We start from the raw sequence: 16,319 nt of genomic DNA, 5'->3' as shown, positions 1-16,319 counted from the left end.
TCGTCAACGAGGCGGCGTCTTCGTCGACGAGCCAATGAAGGAAGTTCGTCGACGTCGCGGTGGCCTCGTCGACGAGCCTAAAATTTCAGAATTTCCCAAAATCTCTCGACTTCTCCTCGTCGACGAACCTCTGCATTTCGTCGCCGAACAATAGGAGGGTCTTCGTCGACAAAAACATTGGCTTCATCGACGAAGCCTACTCAAATTACTGTTTTACCCTTTTCTTATTTATTCATTCCATATCTCTTGGGTTGGGTTCTTACACATACTGCATCATTAAAAAAAAAAAGTTCAAACACAAAAAAAACCCTAACCTTAAACTTGGGCGTTTCCAAACGAAGTCTTCAAACAGCAAATTGAAAGGCACACTAAACTCTTTTATCAATCAAACAAACTCTTCGATCAAAAAAATTAATTTCAAATTTATGAACAAAACAAATGATGAATTTGTGTCTTACTCCATCTCCTCGAGTTTATATAGTTACTCCTCAACAGTTAGGCAACCTCCCGACGAACAACGGTCACCTACAACCTGCAACACGTCCAGCCTCTACCTCGGCAACAATAACCTGCTCTGCTCCTCCCCATCTCTCTGCAAAGCCTGCGTATGAGGACCTACTGCAACACGTCCAGCCTCTACCTCGGCAACAATAACCTGCTCTACTCCTCCCCATCTCTCTGCAAAGCCTGCGTATGAGGACCTACTCTCTATTTGCGCAAAAAATGGAAGGAGGAAAGGCTCTATAAGGGATGATGAAGCAAATCTCGCTCGATGAACCAGCAAGATTTGCTACGCGTCCACAGCAACATCCTTCGTCCACAATAAATTTCACTACTTGGTCTAACGTGATTTAAACAAATCTTATTAGATCAAGTAGTAAGATTTCATTAAAGTTATTAGAGTCATTCTAGAAAATAATATTATTTAATATATTTTTTAAAAAAAAATTTAACGGGAAAAAAACTCATTTCATCTCTCTGTCTCTTTCCCGTCTAGGTTTTTTTAACCCATTGACCCGCAAAACAGAGGAAGAAGAACTTTTTCTGCTGGCTGGTCAGCGTCAGCCTCCCGCGAGTGCCGCGTGCGAAATAAAATATTTCTTGCTATTAAAATTTGTGCGCATAAATACGTGCCTGTGCGCGCGTTTGGCGTGGCTTCTTCTGCAGAATAAGAGCGGTAAATCACAGGAAGGACTTCGACTGGTAAGTAGTGTTCATGATTGTTCCATTGCTCAAATTTCTTCCTTTCCTGCGAAAGATTGATGATGAACTCCATGTGTTTTTTTTTTCTTTTTTCTTTTTCTTTTTTAAAGTTTCCGCGCCATCCCTTATTTTGCGTTTACTTAATGCTTGAGAGGGGTTAATTCATATGTTTAGCTTAATCGAAAAGACAATTTCATGTAGTTTCCAACTTGGATCCCCACTCATGGACTTCGCTGTGGTATTTTACTTCCCTATTTTTTTTCTGATTATGTTTTCTTTCTTTCCAAATTAGTTTCTCTGCTTCTGCTCAGGCATGCGTGCACTTTTGGTGTTTCATTCTTTGTTTGTTTTGATTTATTACTTTTGGTGTTGTGGGGTTTTTCTTTTGTTATATCCTTGCGTCTACTCATTCATACAATTTTGTTTTCGCTACTTTTCAAGAGATTCTTCTTTTCTTTTCTTTGAGTACCTTTTCTCAAGTTTCTCTTCCTGTCAAGTCATCTTCTTCATTTGGTTCATGCTCCTCGTGTTACAAAGCTAAACTCCACCAGCTACCGTATGGTCGATCCTCATCTAGATCTACAGCTCCTCTTCAACTTCTGTTTTCTGACGTGTGGGGACCTGCACCAATGTTCTCTCGTGGTGGTTTTAGATACTATCTTTCCCTTGTGGATGACTACAGTAGGTTTACCTAGATTGTTCCATTAAAATGTAAATCCGATGTATTCTATCTTTTAAACGTCATGTAGAAACTCTCTTTAATACAGAAATTCAAGCATTACAATCATATTGGGGTGGAGAATTTAGATCTCTCAATAATGTGTTACAATCTTTCGGTAGTTCTCATCGCATTTCTTGTCCCTATACTCACTCTCAAAATGATTCGGTAGAAAGAAAACACCGACACATTGTTGAGAATGGACTTGCACTCCTTGCTCATTCTTCCACAACTCATTCTTACTGGTCAGATGCTTTTGTCACTGCTGTTGATTTAATTAACAAACTTCCTACTCCCGTTTTGCATAACAAATCACCATTTGAAGTTATGTTTCATCAAAAACCAAACTACATGTTTTTAAAAATATTCGGTTGTCAATGCTGGCCTAATCTTAGGCTGTATAATAATCACAAAATGAGCTTTAGGTCACTCCTGTGTGCCTTCCTTGGATACAGCTCTACTCACCATGGCTATATGTGCTTTCATGTTCCCACTGCAAGAATGTACATCTCACGAGATGTGTTTGATGAAAATAACTTCCCCTTTTTTTCTTCTAACCCCAGCCCATCTCCTCCCTCTTGGCCCAATTCCTCGCACGTTCACTTACCACTCATTTCCCTTTCTCACACTCATGGGCCTTCACAACATCTTAATTCCCATTCTACTAATCCCAGCTCATCAGCAAATCCTGACATCATTAATCCATCTATCTCTCACTTACCCACTTCAACACCTCATAGTCCTAGCCCAATTACACTTGCATCTCCACCCAACATTTCAAACCCAAGCCCACCTACTGACTCCTCTAGGGCACACTCTACCTCATCTTCCTCAGAATCAACTTCCCCCATCGAGCCACCTCCCCCTTCTATTCATCCCATGCAAACCAGAGCCAAATTCAACAAACATTGTCTCAAAATCAGAACTGACGGCACCATTTCCTGGCCTCTACCCACGCCCATGTCACTTCCACTGTTGTTCCGGATGAACCCACCTCTATTACTGAAGCTTCAAAATTTCCCGAATGGAGACGTGCGATGCAGCTCGAATTTGATGCCCTCATGTCCACTAACACATGGTCGTTGGTTCCCCTTACCTTTACTCTGAATATTGTTGGCTGTAGATGGATTTTTAAGACCAAGCATTTGTCGATTGGTTCCATTGAATGAAGAAAAGCAAGACTAGTAGCCAAGGGCTACAGTCAACTTGAAGGTTTAGACTACAACAAAACATTCAGTCCTGTGGTAAAGCCAACTTCCATCAAGTTAGTCTTATCCATTGCAATTTCTTCTGGTTGGCCGATTCACCAATTAGGCGTCCAAAATGATTTTTTGCATGGTACTCTTGATGAACATGTGTTTACAACTCAGCCACTTGCGTTTGTACACCTTCAATTTCCTCAGTATGTCTGCAAGCTTTATCGAGCTTTATATTGCCTTAAACGGGCTCCTCACGTCTGTTATGCATGTCTTAGTTCTCGGCTGCTAGAATTGGGTTTTGTTGCTTTCAAATCAGACACCTCACTGCTTATTTATCAACTTCAATATGTGGTTCTCTATTTCCTAGTCTATGTGGATGATATCGCACTCACTAGTTCACATCCGAGTGTTTTGGCTCAAATTATTTCGGTTTTAAGCACCGATTTTCCTATTAAGGATCTGGGGTCTTTACATTATATATTTGGCTTTGAATGTCATCATAATGGTACTGGTCTCATGTTATCTCAATGGAAATACATTTTGGATTTGCTTAAAAAGACAAATATGTTGAATTGTAAACCCATTAGCAGCCCCATGTCACCTTCCACTAAGTTGTCTGCTTTTGATTCCACCTCTGTGGAAGGTCCTTCTTTATATCGAAGTGTAGTGGGCAATTTGCAATACTTGCTATTTACCAGACCAGATCTTTCCTTTTCTGTCAACCGGGTTTGTCAATTTATGCATGCCCCATGCTTATCCCATTGGCAAAGTGTTAAGCGTATTTTATGCTACCTAAAGCATACACTTCACTATGGTCTATTTATCACACCTTCTCCCACTCCATTTTTGGCTGCCTACACCGATGCAGACAGGGCAGGATGCCCAGATGACAGGAAATCAAATGGTGGCTATTGTGTCTTTTATGGCAAGAACTTGGTTTTGTGGAGCTCAAAGAAACAATCCAGTATAGCCAGATCTAGTATGGAGGCAGAATATAAGGCCCTTGCCCATGCAACCTCTGAATTGTTGTGGCTGCAATGACTTTTGTCTGAGCTGGGAATTTTCTTGTCAAAACCTCCTACTCTTTACTGTGATAACTTGGAGGCAACATACCTCTCAATGAATCCTGTGATGCATTCCCGTACGAAACATATAGATATTGTCTATCATTTTGTACAGGATCGAATTCAAGCAAAAGCTCTTCAAGTCTCTTTTCCTTTAAGCAAGGATCAACTTGCCGACATATTTACAAAGCCCTTATCAGTTTCAAGGTTCCCAACACTTAGATTGAGCCTCACTATACTTCCACACATGCTTGGCTCGCAGGGGCGTATTAGCAATAACAGTACCACACATGATCAGACCTCAAAGGACAGCTCATCGGCAAATATTTTCTGTTACAGCCAGAATCCTCCAGAATAATTTTCTGTTACATACGCGTTCCATTTCTATTTGTAATACTGAAATATGTTACAAAAAAATATTCCTTTTTGATGTATATAAATACCATGTCTGTATCAAATATTGTATAGATGAGAATGATACAATTCCTCTCAATGTTATTTTATTTTCTCTGTTTTATCACTAAAGAATATGTGTTGATGAATGATGATAAATTATTAGGCATCAGGAAATCTAGGATCTCTTCTATTAATTGTGTCAGTATGCAAGATGTCTAGATTATATTTTCACTTTTTTTTAATTGCCATTGAATACTTATTCTGCTGAATGAAATTGAGAAATAGCACGACCTCACTGCACCAGGAGCTTTGAGAGTTGCCGTCTCCAATAAATTCTAAATTTCAATGAAAAAAAATTACTACAAGGTGATATAGGTTATCGATTTTGTCACAACTTTTATGCATCTTTTTTATTTTGCAGAGAAATGGAAAAGGAGAGAGCCTACAAGGCCCATGTTGTGGCTTTTCCAGTTCATGGACAGGGTCACATGAACCCAATGCTCCAATTCTGCAAACGGTTGGCTTCAAAGGGACTCAAAATCACAGTAGCTACTACACTCTCCAACACCAAGAGCATTCAAGCTGCATCTGGATCATTTACGCTTGAGCCAATTTATGATGACTGCAGTGAAGGGGGTATAGTTGGACCGGGAGGATATAAGGGCTTTGTTGAGAGGTTCAAAGCCAATGGTTCACAAAGCTTAACCGAACTCATAAAAAAACTAGAGAACTCTAAGTACCCTGTGAAGGGCCTCATATATGATGCAAATTTATCTTGGGCTCTCGACATAGCCAGGCAGCTGGGCTTAGTTGGAGTTGCATTTTTCACACAGTCATGTGCTGCTGTTGCTAGCTACTACCCGATGTATTATGAACTGTTGGATGAACCATTGCCAGTGCCTCCATTCTCAATGCCTGGACTGCCAAAACTTGGAATCCCAGACTTGCCTTCATTTGGTCCTGATATGGGACGTTTTCCCCCTATAATCATGTATCTATTGAAACAATTCGATGGCATCGAGAAAGCAGATTGGATCCTTTTCAACTCATATGATAAGTTGGAAGAAGAGGTGAGTTCTGTACTTGATAGTTTACATTTATGCTTTGGGTTTAATTATGATGACTTGATAAGGAATTTTGACCCAGTGAGGGCATAATCATATAAAATTGATGTGTGGGAATGTGCCTCCAAATTGAAACTAACATAAATCTTAAGTGGTTTTTCAGTCACTATAGTACTTAAATAATATCCGTATTACCGTTCTATTGACTTCCATAGATGTTACTTTAGTTAATCTGAAGTTTTTGATAATGCTTCCTAATAAACCAGTCTGAACTATGATATAAGCAAATGTGGCTAAAATCAATGTAGGTGGTGAAATGGATGGCAAATCTCTGGCCTGTTATGACAATTGGACCAACTGTACCATCCATTTACCTTGACAAGAGGGTGAAAGATGACGAAAATTACGGTTTCAATCTTTATAAGCCAAACAATGATGCGTGCATAAAGTGGCTAAACACGAAGGAAACTGGATCTGTGGTGTATGTTTCATTTGGGAGCGCTGCAAGTTTGAATGCAGAGCAGATGACCGAAATGGCATGTGCTTTGAAGCACAATAACAACAACTTCTTGTGGGTAGTGAAGGCAACTGAAGAAAGAATGCTTCCCAGCAATTTTGTGGAGGAGACTGCAGGAAAGGGACTAGTTGTGACTTGGTGCCCCCAGTTGGAAGTATTGGCCCATCAGGCAATCGGGTGCTTCATATCACACTGTGGGTGGAATTCCACGGTAGAGGCGTTGAGTTTTGGAGTGCCTGTGGTTGGAATGCCTCAGTTTCTAGACCAAATGGTTAATGCATATTTTCTAGAGCAAGTTTGGGGTGTGGGAGTTAAACCCAGTGCAGATGAGAAAGGTTTTGTTACTGGTGAAGAAATCAACAGGTGTATCCAGGAAGTTATAAACGGAGAGAGAGGACAAGAGATTAAGAGCAATGCCATTCGGTGGAAGCAATTGGCTAAGGAGGCAGTGGATGAGGGTGGAAGTTCAGATAAGCATACTGATGAAATCATTGCTAGAGTTGTGTCCTCCTAATACTGATTCTTCTCACGTTAAGGCTGCTTCTTTCTCATGGTTATGCCTCATCACATAATGCTTCTTTCTTCTCATTCAGGTTTTTTGGCAGCTGTGAAAAACCATTGGAATAGCTGTAAAATGCCACATATTGTAACAAGAGCCTGTCACTTTTATGATTGTTTGTAATATGTAGTTTATCTGATCCCTCATGGTTAGCTTCAGCTAATAATTTGTGCAACTACAGCATTTTTAAGGATTTGGTTGATCCTGCTAAGAATCTATTAACATGCTGTTGAAAATTGGATGAGATCGGTCTAGGTTTTACACCAAGAGTTGCTAATATTAGAGATTTTATTGTTCAAAACCGACTTCAATTTAATTTCCTTCAATCAGGAGATAAAAGCATACTAACAAGAAAATACTTGGGTCATTTGGGTCTGTGATATCATAAGCCCACAAGACAGCACAAGACAATCGAAGAAGGGCTGTGGGTCCATCCACCATCCTTTAGCGCTGCTACGATGGTTGCTGCTCATTGATACGTCATACTACAAGTAAATTCTGTTTTGGGCCATTTGGAAGTTGAAAAATATTAGTATAAGGAAAATATTAAAAAATTCGCATTTCTATGTTTGGTTTTTAAGAAAAAAAATAAAAAATATTTTAAATCTATAAATAAAATTTTAATTTTATGCATCATTAATATTTAATTTTTCCGAATTTTTAGTCATACTAGAATAAATTATATTTTTTTATAATATTTAATAGAGAATTTTCTTTTCTTTTTTTTCAAACAAAATCTTTGATTCAAACAGACCCTTTAAGGGTTTGGGGAAGAATGCAATATTTGTTGTCTTTTTTTGCTTCTATAGGATTTTTTATTTGAATTATTTTGGTAACATTGGCTTTGCTAATCTTTAGCATGATATTAGTTTGATTTTTCTTTATTTTTTCTTCTCTGTTCACATTCTTTATTTTGGTTAAGTTTGTATTTCTATTCCAAAAAAAAAAAACTTCTCTTTGATCATTTAAGTTTTTTTTTTATTTTCTCCTTCTGGATACATTTGATTGGAGGACTTTACTTAGAAGGAAACTCATTTTTTTTATATAATTTTCTTCTCTATTAAATACTATCAAAAAAAAAAAATTTTGTTTTAATATGATTAAAAATTTTAAAAAAATTAATTTTATTGATGTCTAAAATCAAAAGTTTGTTCATAAATTTGATATATTTTTTATTTTATTTCACACTTTATTTAATAATCAAACATAAAAATATGAATTTTTATTTTTTAAAAAATATTTTTTGAGTTCCAAGACTTAAAAGGTAATAAAAAAATAATTTGAGGTTGTACCCACATATCAAAATACACTCCCTGGATGCTACATTTCTGCTCAAGTTGGATGGTGTAAAGAAACAAAAAGCAGCAAAGTCTAATGTCTTAAATCTTATTTGGCCAAAAAAAATCAGCCCATTGATTTGCTTTGTTCTCCATTTGCCTTCTATCAAGTTACAATTAAATCATACTCTTGGATTGGAAATTAGTACTTTACTAAGAAAAATGTCAAGGCAAGGGAGGCAACACGAGAAGATATTTTATTTGTGATGTATTGTTGAGTAAAATGAAAGATCTCATTCGAATGGATAAGTTGAGTATTGCAAGCTTTTGTTTTTAATTGATATAATTTGGTTTTTCTTTGATTTTCCTCTTATTTATATTTGTAGGTAATTGACATCTTTTGGTTTTTATTTCATATAGGCATGTTTAGATTAGTTTAGTTAGATTATGGTACTGGTTTTTTTGTTTAATTGATTTTTATGCCTAAGATGATTTTTTTAGTTTATTTATAAATCTCATGTGTTCTGCTTATAATCACGGTATTCCTCTGTCATAAACGAGAGCTATCAATAAATTTGAAATTTTGTTAAAAAAAAAAAAATTGAATTACCTACTCAATCGATCGTTTTTGGCCAATAAATTGATTGAGGTTTATTTGAATCTTAGTTGAAGGTTATCTCTAAATAAATGTAATTAGTTAAATAGCATAAAAAAATAATATCCAATTATAATTCATAATAATTTCATTGCATTCTCATTATATTTCGCTTGCTTGTTAGTTAATCCATTTTATTTTTTCTTGTATTTCGATATTATTCGAATGTCACTCTCTAAGTTAAAGAAGAATATCATTAATAACATTCAACTTTTTTAAGAAGTTACTAATGCAATTCATTTAGTTAAGAAAGGTAACTTGGACAAAGTATATTGCTCTTAAGGATAAACTACCGTGTACAAACTCCTAGTGCACACTTAAAAGAATTGTTAGTTGCATTTAGTTTTGGTCCTATACTTTATGAGCAATGTAGACTACATAGCGTAAGTGCGCATCTAATCAAAATAAAAAATAAAAATTATTTTATTCATTTTGGAGGAAGTGAATAGGCACAAAAATTAAAACATCAAAATCCAAATTACTAAATTCAGAGTAAAAATTAGACCCTCTCGAGAGACCAATGTAGTCACTTGATTGAACTTTTTCAGCTAACGTGATCGTTTTAAATAATTGATCTTATATTTATGCTACCTAATGATATCGTGAGGATGAAGTTGTGTCTTATTAATCTTAAAGTTAAGATTTGATCTTTTAGTTATGGTTTTGGGATAAATGAATGAATGAATGAAAATATTTTCATTTATGCCAAGTCAACAAATTGAAAGTGTTCGTCCAAAAATAAGAGGTTCCAGTTAGAAAATAAAAAATAAATTATATCCAGTAGGAGGCCTGAGCGGAGGGCTCTCCTCTCAGCTTCATTAACCAAAACCCAAAATCCTAACCCTTAACTGTGTTCTTCCCAAAAGCCCCGTCTTTCTTCTCCCTCCGATCAACTCGCAATGTGCTACTTTGGAGTTTGGATGATATGAATTTTTAAATTCACGACTCCGAAAATCAATACCCGATGGACTTGGACCCCCTCAACGTCGGGAAGGAGGTGTTGGAGTTCGACGCGGGTACTGCACCCTCCGGCGAAGAAGACGACGACGACGACGACGCCGCCCTCGATTCTCACCGCCCTGGCCACTCCGACGACTCCGCCGACGAAACTGAAACGGTCGCTTTAAACTTCGACCCAAACCTCGAACCCTATGAGGGAATGGAGTTCGACTCCGAACAAGCCGCCCGAATCTTCTACAACTCCTACGCCCGCCGCACCGGCTTCGGCACCCGCGTCAGTGTGTACCAGCGCTCGCGCCGAGACGGGTCCATCGTCTGCCGCCAGATCGTATGCTCCCGCGAGGGCTTCCGCCGCGAGGGCGCCGCGAACTTGTCCAAGCGCCGCCGCACCGTCACCAGAGTCGGCTGCAAAGCCCAGATAACGGTGAAAAAACAGGCTTCCGGCAAATGGGCCGTGTCCAAACTCGTCAAGGAACACAACCACGAGCTCCTGCCATCGGATAAAGTCCACTGCCTCCGATCCCACAGGTACGTCTCCGGCCCTGCCCGGAGCCTGATTGATACTCTTCAGGCCGCCGGGATGGGTCCAAGTGGAGTAATGTCTGTTTTGATTAAGGAGTCTGGAGGTGTTAACAATGTGGGGTTTACTAAGGTTGATTGCCAGAATTACATGAGCAGTAGTAGGCAGAGGACTCTAGGCATTGGGGGTCGGGTTATTTTCGAGTACTTGACCCGAATGCAGGCAGAGGATTCAGGTTTCTATTACGCCATTCAGGATGATAGTTCGGCAGGGAATGTGTTTTGGGTTGAGGGGAATTGTAGGATGAACTATAGGTACTTTGGGGACACAGTCACTTTTGATACAACCTATAGAATGAATCGGTATAGGGTTCCATTTGCCCCATTTACTGGGTGGAACCACCATGGGCAGCCGATGCTGTTTGGCTGTGCATTGTTGCTCAATGAATCTGAGTCCTCGTTTAAGTGGGTATTCCAGAATTGGCTTGCTGCTATGTCAGGTCGACATCCGGTATCGATTACCACTGATCAGGATAGGATCATACGGGCAGCTGTTGCACAGGTGTTCCCGGAAACACGGCACCGTTTTTGTAAGTGGAATGTGTTTAGAGAAGCCCAGGAGAGGTTGTCCCATGTAAATCAATCGTACCCCAATTTTGAAGCAGAATTTCAGAGGTGTATAAATGTAACTGAGACAATCAATGAGTATGAGTCATGCTGGAAGGCACTTGTTGAAAGGTACAATCTTGGAGATAATGAATGGCTTCAGTCAATGTATGATGCTCGTGAGCACTGGGTGCCCGTTTATCTCCGTGGTACTTTTTTTGGGGAGATGTCTATAACACAAGAAAGTGATAATATAAATGCATTCTTTGATGGGTATGTGAATGCATCCACAAATGTCCAGGCGCTGGTTAAGCAATATGAGAAAGCTATTGCAACTCGGCATGAGAAGGAAGTAATGGCAGATTATGACACTATTAACACTGCACCCGTTTTAAAAACACCATCACCTATGGAAAAACAAGCAGCAAAACATTTTACAAAGAGGATATTCATGAAATTTCAAGAGGAATTAGTCGAGACCCTTGCTTACCCCGCCACTCTAATTGATGATACTGGATCAGAAACAGTGTACAGTGTGGCAAAATTTGGGGAAGATCACAAAGTATGCATTGTGAGGTTCAATGTTTTTGAAAAGAAGGCTAGTTGTAGCTGCCAAATGTTTGAGTTTTCGGGTATAATTTGTAGACACATATTAGCAGTTTTTAGAGTAGCAAACATTCTTACACTTCCTGCTCATTATATCTTGAAACGGTGGACAAGAAATGCCAAAAGTGGTGATGTGTTGGACGAGCACATGCTTGGACTGACAAGTGGTTGTCAAGAATCCTCCACTGGTCGCTATGATAATCTACGCCTAGAAGCCATCAAATATGTAGAAGAAGGGGCAGAATCAATTCACGTTTATAATGTGGCGATGGATGCTCTTCGAGAGGCTGCAAAAAAGGTTGCTGCAGCAAAGAAGCATAGTCATAAAGTCAAACGGTATACCCCTGATGAGGGAAGTTGTAAAAAAGAAGGCTTAAGGGAAGATAGATCTGACCAGCTATGGCTCTGCCCAATGGTGAGTTCTTTTTCATAATAGATTTTCAGTTTCTATGTTCTATCATATTAGTTATCATTGGTTTGTCTTGTTCCAAAATAATGTTGTGCCTGCCTGATTCTCCAACTCTTTGCTTCGGTATTATATCTTCACTGCACTTCTGTGAGAAATGGGACTTTTTAGCTTTGAATAACTTATTGTTCTGGGAAAATTGAAACATTGGGCCTTATTTGTGGATTACCGTTTTTAAGATAGATGATAGACATGTTAATCAGTGTTTTAAAAAGCAGAGGCACAATCAAGGCATTTTAACCCTAATGAGGAAACACATAAGCCTCAATTCATTAAGGCATTAATTTCTTGGGAGTTTTATTTTATTTTTTTTTATGAAAACATATACATGAATTACATATATAGTGAAGAAATAATGAAAGTTGGGAGACTTAAAAATAAAATTTGAAAGAAGAAAATATAACTGTTGTGTAAACTACTTGCGGATCATTCTAAGCGCATAAATTTAACTTCATTCAATTAAACGTCATTAAGAGATAATCATAACATTACCAAGTCCAAATTGTGTTCATATTTCAAGATGTAACTCTCAATTGTTTTGGAAAGGTCTAGGTTCAAGAGTTTAAGAGATTCCCTTGTATCAGAGCACTCCTTAATCCTTTCTTGTATGCATTTAGCTATTTTTGGTAGCCCTACTTTACCAACCAAATTTCACTAAAATTTACCAACTAGTGCATAAACCTCGACCAAAAAAGTGCAAAAGGTGTGCATTCGTAAATCTTTAACATACTGTGCATTTGCCTTTTAGGGTGCATTTGGTTCGCGGCGTAAAAAATATTATATAGAATGAGTGGGAATAGACACCTGTTGCATGGGAGTATTTTTGTTTGGTTCACATTGTAAGATTCTTGGGAATGTATACGAGATGTTGTGTCAGTGTTTAATTCAACATGGAATTCCTAATAGACATGGAACAATATATGAAGAATAAGTATATTTTGAACACAAAAGCCCACTAAGAATTCTACCTAATTAAATCCAATTAACCAAAATAATTATAAATAATAATAATAGTAGTAGTAATACGATACTTTCATCTTTATTAACAATTTGTTATTTTAAATATAGTAATGGCATATTAGCATGTAATAATATTATTTTATCAGGGCATTGATGTCGAACAGCTAGGAGGACAATTTGGTCTGAAACTTACCTATAGGGGGGGTGGGAATGGAATATACATGTTTTGTGAGAATCTTTTATTTTTAGGAATGTTATGCCCACCACGTCAGATTACAACAAAAAAAAAAAAAAACACCAAGCCTTAGGTCTATTAGGTGGGGTCAGTATATGAATCCTTTTCTGCCAATTCAAACGATCAAGGGCATTTTCCTCTATCTGCTTAAGGGCATTTTTTTTCTCTCAAATTAAAACAGTGCTCCTCTTAAAATGAAAACCAGGCTGCCAAGAAATGGAGTGCTCCTAAAACTAGCTTGGATTTAGCTGTCAAGATGGATTTTAGACTAGCTCAGGTTTAGCTGTTGAGATGGATATTAAGGGAGCAATTAATCTTTATGTACTAAAAATTAGTGCTCTCTAAACTATGATGAGATTTTACAAGTGATAACATATGGGAGCATGATGGCTTTTTTTTTTTTTTACTTTTTCTGTATTGCTGGAACTTGAAATTTAGATTTAATATGATGTGTTAAGGCTTGATATATTTGTTGGCCCACAACATAGTTGCTTTTAAGCTTTTAAGTGGTAATCTAACATAGTATCAGATCCAAGTTGCTGGGAGGTCCTAGGTTCTAATCTTGTTGTCTGCATTTTATTGTTTGTTTGTTAAAAATTATCTTATTCCCTATAATGGGCATTGTTTATCATTTGTTTATCTCTCCACGTGCTGTCGGGCTGCACGTGCTGTTAAGACCTGATATACATTGTTGGTTCACAAGCAAACATCTTAACCCTTTAGGTAAAATGGTAATCTAACAATATGGTCTGGAGTCTATACTTCTATACTAAGATACAAAATGAGGAGGTGAGCTACCTCAAATGATCTTCTGCGGTGGCCTAATACATACCCTTAAACATATAATTTTTTTCATTGAAATAGCGTGTCCCGGTATTTTTCAATTATCTATTAGTATTAGCCTGATATTTCTTCTAACCCATTCATATATGTTTATGTTTTAATGAATAGTTTCCTTGCACATCCCGTTCTTGATTTATTGGCGAGCTTTCATTGTCAAGTCCTAGTTTAATATTTGTAATTCAGGCTTCCAGTACGGGTTGTATACTCTGAATCCTGAACCATATGCCTCATACTATTTTTTTATCTTCTTCTTCTTCTTCTTGCAGTTAATTAAGATTCAAAATTGTCTTTATTTAGAGAAATCAAGGCACTTGGCATGATTTGCCCCAAGTAGATGTTTTCTTATTAAACTCTTTTGAATGTTTGCTGTGCTTTTGTCATCCACAATTTTTCTTGATGCATAGAACTGCCATTGTTGCTGCATTCTTCTTTTTCTTCTTGGTTCAATGCATTCAATTAATTCTTGCATCAGATTTTATAAAACATGTATTGTCATTTCTGTTCCAACTAACATATCTTTAGCCTTTGCTTCCTTTTCCCCCTTCCCGCAGCAGGATCAAGATAAGAAGATTCGGGAATTGACCAATGAATTGGAAAATGCAAGTCAGCGATGTGAAGCATATCGGGCAACTTTGCTGGCTGTTTTGAAAGATATGGAAGAACAGAAGTTAAAGATATCTGTTAAGGTACAGAATGCAAGGCTCAATCTAAAAGATTGAAGTGGGAGGGGATTTTGAGTGTACCAGTTTCCTCATCTTCATCACATATACTAGCAATAGGAATTTGGATTAGGTCAATTACTAGCTGTATAGCTAATTCTTTTTTTTTCCCCCTAGCCTAGAACAGTTGTACTGTAATGTATGAAGATTAGTCAAATGTAAACAAAAATTGATATATAGAATTTGAAAGAGATAGCAAGGAATTGATATTTTCTCCTCCAGAGATTGTTAGATGATCACTTTCTGCTAAATTTGGGATATTCTCTGATGCAGTGATTCCCAATGGTCTGGTTATCTTGAGTTTTGATGCAACTGTGCAAAAGAGGCCAACACAAGGAACAAAACCCAACTCTGATTCATCTTAAAGTTGCTCAATGAGATCTAAGCTAACTAATTACATGAATTTTGTATTTAAGAAGATGAAATTTGAATATTATCATAGGTAATTTTGGAAATTTAGCGTAGATTTTCATGAATTTACTTTGTGAATCAAACACTTCAACATGAGATTCCTGCACCATCTTAAGCAAATTCCTATGTTGGAATAAAACTTGATAATTTTTTTTATTTACTCATAAACCAACCAAACCAAACCAATTTGAATTAAATTTGATCTTAATTTTTAGGTTTGGAACTAGGTTCTTCACCTGCTATCGCCCTCCACACGGGAGGGAGGCTAGGTTCGAATTTCCTTGCAATCATTTGGTTATAAGAAAATAAGGACCGTTTAGTTATAGAAAAAAATATTTTTTTTTTTTTTTGAAAAATTATAAAAATTAACTTACTCTATAAAAATAATTCCCTGCACTTCTTGCGCATCCGCACAACACACCGAACATATAATAAATAATATAGAGTTTTAAAATTTAAGGTTAGGGTTTACAAATAGAGATCCAAATGAGCAGGAAATTTTAAATATTTCATCAGCAAAAAATGATATTTTAACTAATTGTTAGATTTAATTTTGATTATAAAATGTTCTACAATTACTAATTTTACTAATGATTGACAAAATATAGAGGGGAAAGGGTTCGACTTAAAATGAATCAGGAATTTTTGTTTTCCCTTTAAAATATATGTTAAAAGTTGAACTTAAAATTCAATATAAAGAGGAAAAAAAAATTTTGGGAGGTCATTTATGACAATGTGTCCATCTTATATCTACAATTACTCTTTTCCAGGCTATCAAATATTTTCAATTACCTCCAAAAACATTCAAAAATGTACTTTCCTTTTACAGAGATAGTCAATATGCCACATATTTATGTAAATGTATATAAATAATAGTGTAAAATATTTTTATAATTTTAAATAAGTTTAGATATTAAAAAATAAATTAATAATACTATGTTATAATTTTGTTCACAGATATTAAAATGTGAATATTCAAAATTATTTATAAAAATTAATAGTTTATTTAAAATTATAAAAGTCAAACATCAAAATGATATTATTATGACACCCTTATAGGGATAAGTAGATTTTTCATTATTTATATTTTATAAAAATCTCAACGTATGGTTTCTTTCATTAAAATATTAATGACTTTATTACAATTTTTAAATTGTGATTTGCTACCTAAACTCTTAATTTTTTTTTTTTTTTTGTTTACTAAACAATCAATTAATAATGATGTTAATTTAGATTAACTAAATTTTTCAAATCAAATCTTAATATATCTAAAATAAATTTATTTACTTTTAGGAATTTTTTTTTCATCCCAAAACATTTTGTTTTATTCATACTTTAATTA

General features: G+C 36.4%; 3 protein-coding genes across 7 annotated transcripts; all 3 read left to right on the top strand.

Moving 5' to 3' along the window:
- Window positions 1–1,028: 1,028 nt before the first annotated feature.
- LOC131162970 (mogroside IE synthase-like) lies at window positions 1,029–6,964 on the top strand. 3 transcript variants are annotated; one of them, XM_058119617.1, is made up of 3 exons: window positions 1,029–1,203; window positions 5,002–5,650; window positions 5,953–6,964. In XM_058119617.1, exons 2-3 carry the CDS (start codon window positions 5,006–5,008, stop codon window positions 6,673–6,675), a joined length of 1,368 nt encoding a protein of 455 aa, XP_057975600.1. In that variant the 5' UTR covers window positions 1,029–1,203; window positions 5,002–5,005; the 3' UTR covers window positions 6,676–6,964. The 3 variants fall into 3 exon arrangements, with proteins under 3 accessions (XP_057975600.1, XP_057975601.1, XP_057975602.1); XM_058119618.1 differs by lacking the exon at window positions 1,029–1,203 and adding an exon at window positions 1,332–1,441; XM_058119619.1 differs by lacking the exon at window positions 1,029–1,203 and adding an exon at window positions 2,687–3,165.
- Window positions 3,715–4,161, top strand: LOC131162889 (uncharacterized mitochondrial protein AtMg00810-like). Its single transcript, XM_058119497.1, has one exon. The coding sequence runs from the start codon at window positions 3,715–3,717 to the stop codon at window positions 4,159–4,161; it is 447 nt and encodes a 148-aa protein (XP_057975480.1).
- A 2,432-nt stretch (window positions 6,965–9,396) lies between the features above and the next one.
- LOC131162969 (protein FAR1-RELATED SEQUENCE 5-like) lies at window positions 9,397–14,787 on the top strand. Of its 3 annotated transcripts, none has more exons than XM_058119614.1 (2): window positions 9,397–11,758; window positions 14,399–14,787. In XM_058119614.1, exons 1-2 carry the CDS (start codon window positions 9,617–9,619, stop codon window positions 14,564–14,566), a joined length of 2,310 nt encoding a protein of 769 aa, XP_057975597.1. In that variant the 5' UTR covers window positions 9,397–9,616; the 3' UTR covers window positions 14,567–14,787. The 3 variants fall into 3 exon arrangements, with proteins under 3 accessions (XP_057975597.1, XP_057975599.1, XP_057975598.1); XM_058119616.1 differs by having other exon boundaries at window positions 14,370–14,787; XM_058119615.1 differs by having other exon boundaries at window positions 9,417–11,758; window positions 14,402–14,787.
- The last annotated feature ends 1,532 nt before the right edge of the window (window positions 14,788–16,319 follow it).

Source organism: Malania oleifera, chromosome 8, assembly GCF_029873635.1.
Source record: "Malania oleifera isolate guangnan ecotype guangnan chromosome 8, ASM2987363v1, whole genome shotgun sequence".
In the NCBI taxonomy this organism is placed as follows: Eukaryota; Viridiplantae; Streptophyta; class Magnoliopsida; order Santalales; family Ximeniaceae; genus Malania; species Malania oleifera.
Note: the sequence above shows the minus strand (reverse complement) of the source record. Positions and strands in the feature narration are given on the sequence as shown.

Coding starts and splice junctions, on each gene's coding strand:
- LOC131162970 (XM_058119617.1), top strand. CDS start 5,006: ATGGAAAAGGAGAGAGCCTACAAGGCCCATGTTGTGGCTTTTCCAGTT. Junction 5,651..5,952: donor ATGATAAGTTGGAAGAAGAG/GTGAGTTCTGTA, acceptor AAATCAATGTAG/GTGGTGAAATGGATGGCAAA.
- LOC131162889 (XM_058119497.1), top strand. CDS start 3,715: ATGTCACCTTCCACTAAGTTGTCTGCTTTTGATTCCACCTCTGTGGAA.
- LOC131162969 (XM_058119614.1), top strand. CDS start 9,617: ATGGACTTGGACCCCCTCAACGTCGGGAAGGAGGTGTTGGAGTTCGAC. Junction 11,759..14,398: donor AGCTATGGCTCTGCCCAATG/GTGAGTTCTTTT, acceptor CCCTTCCCGCAG/CAGGATCAAGATAAGAAGAT.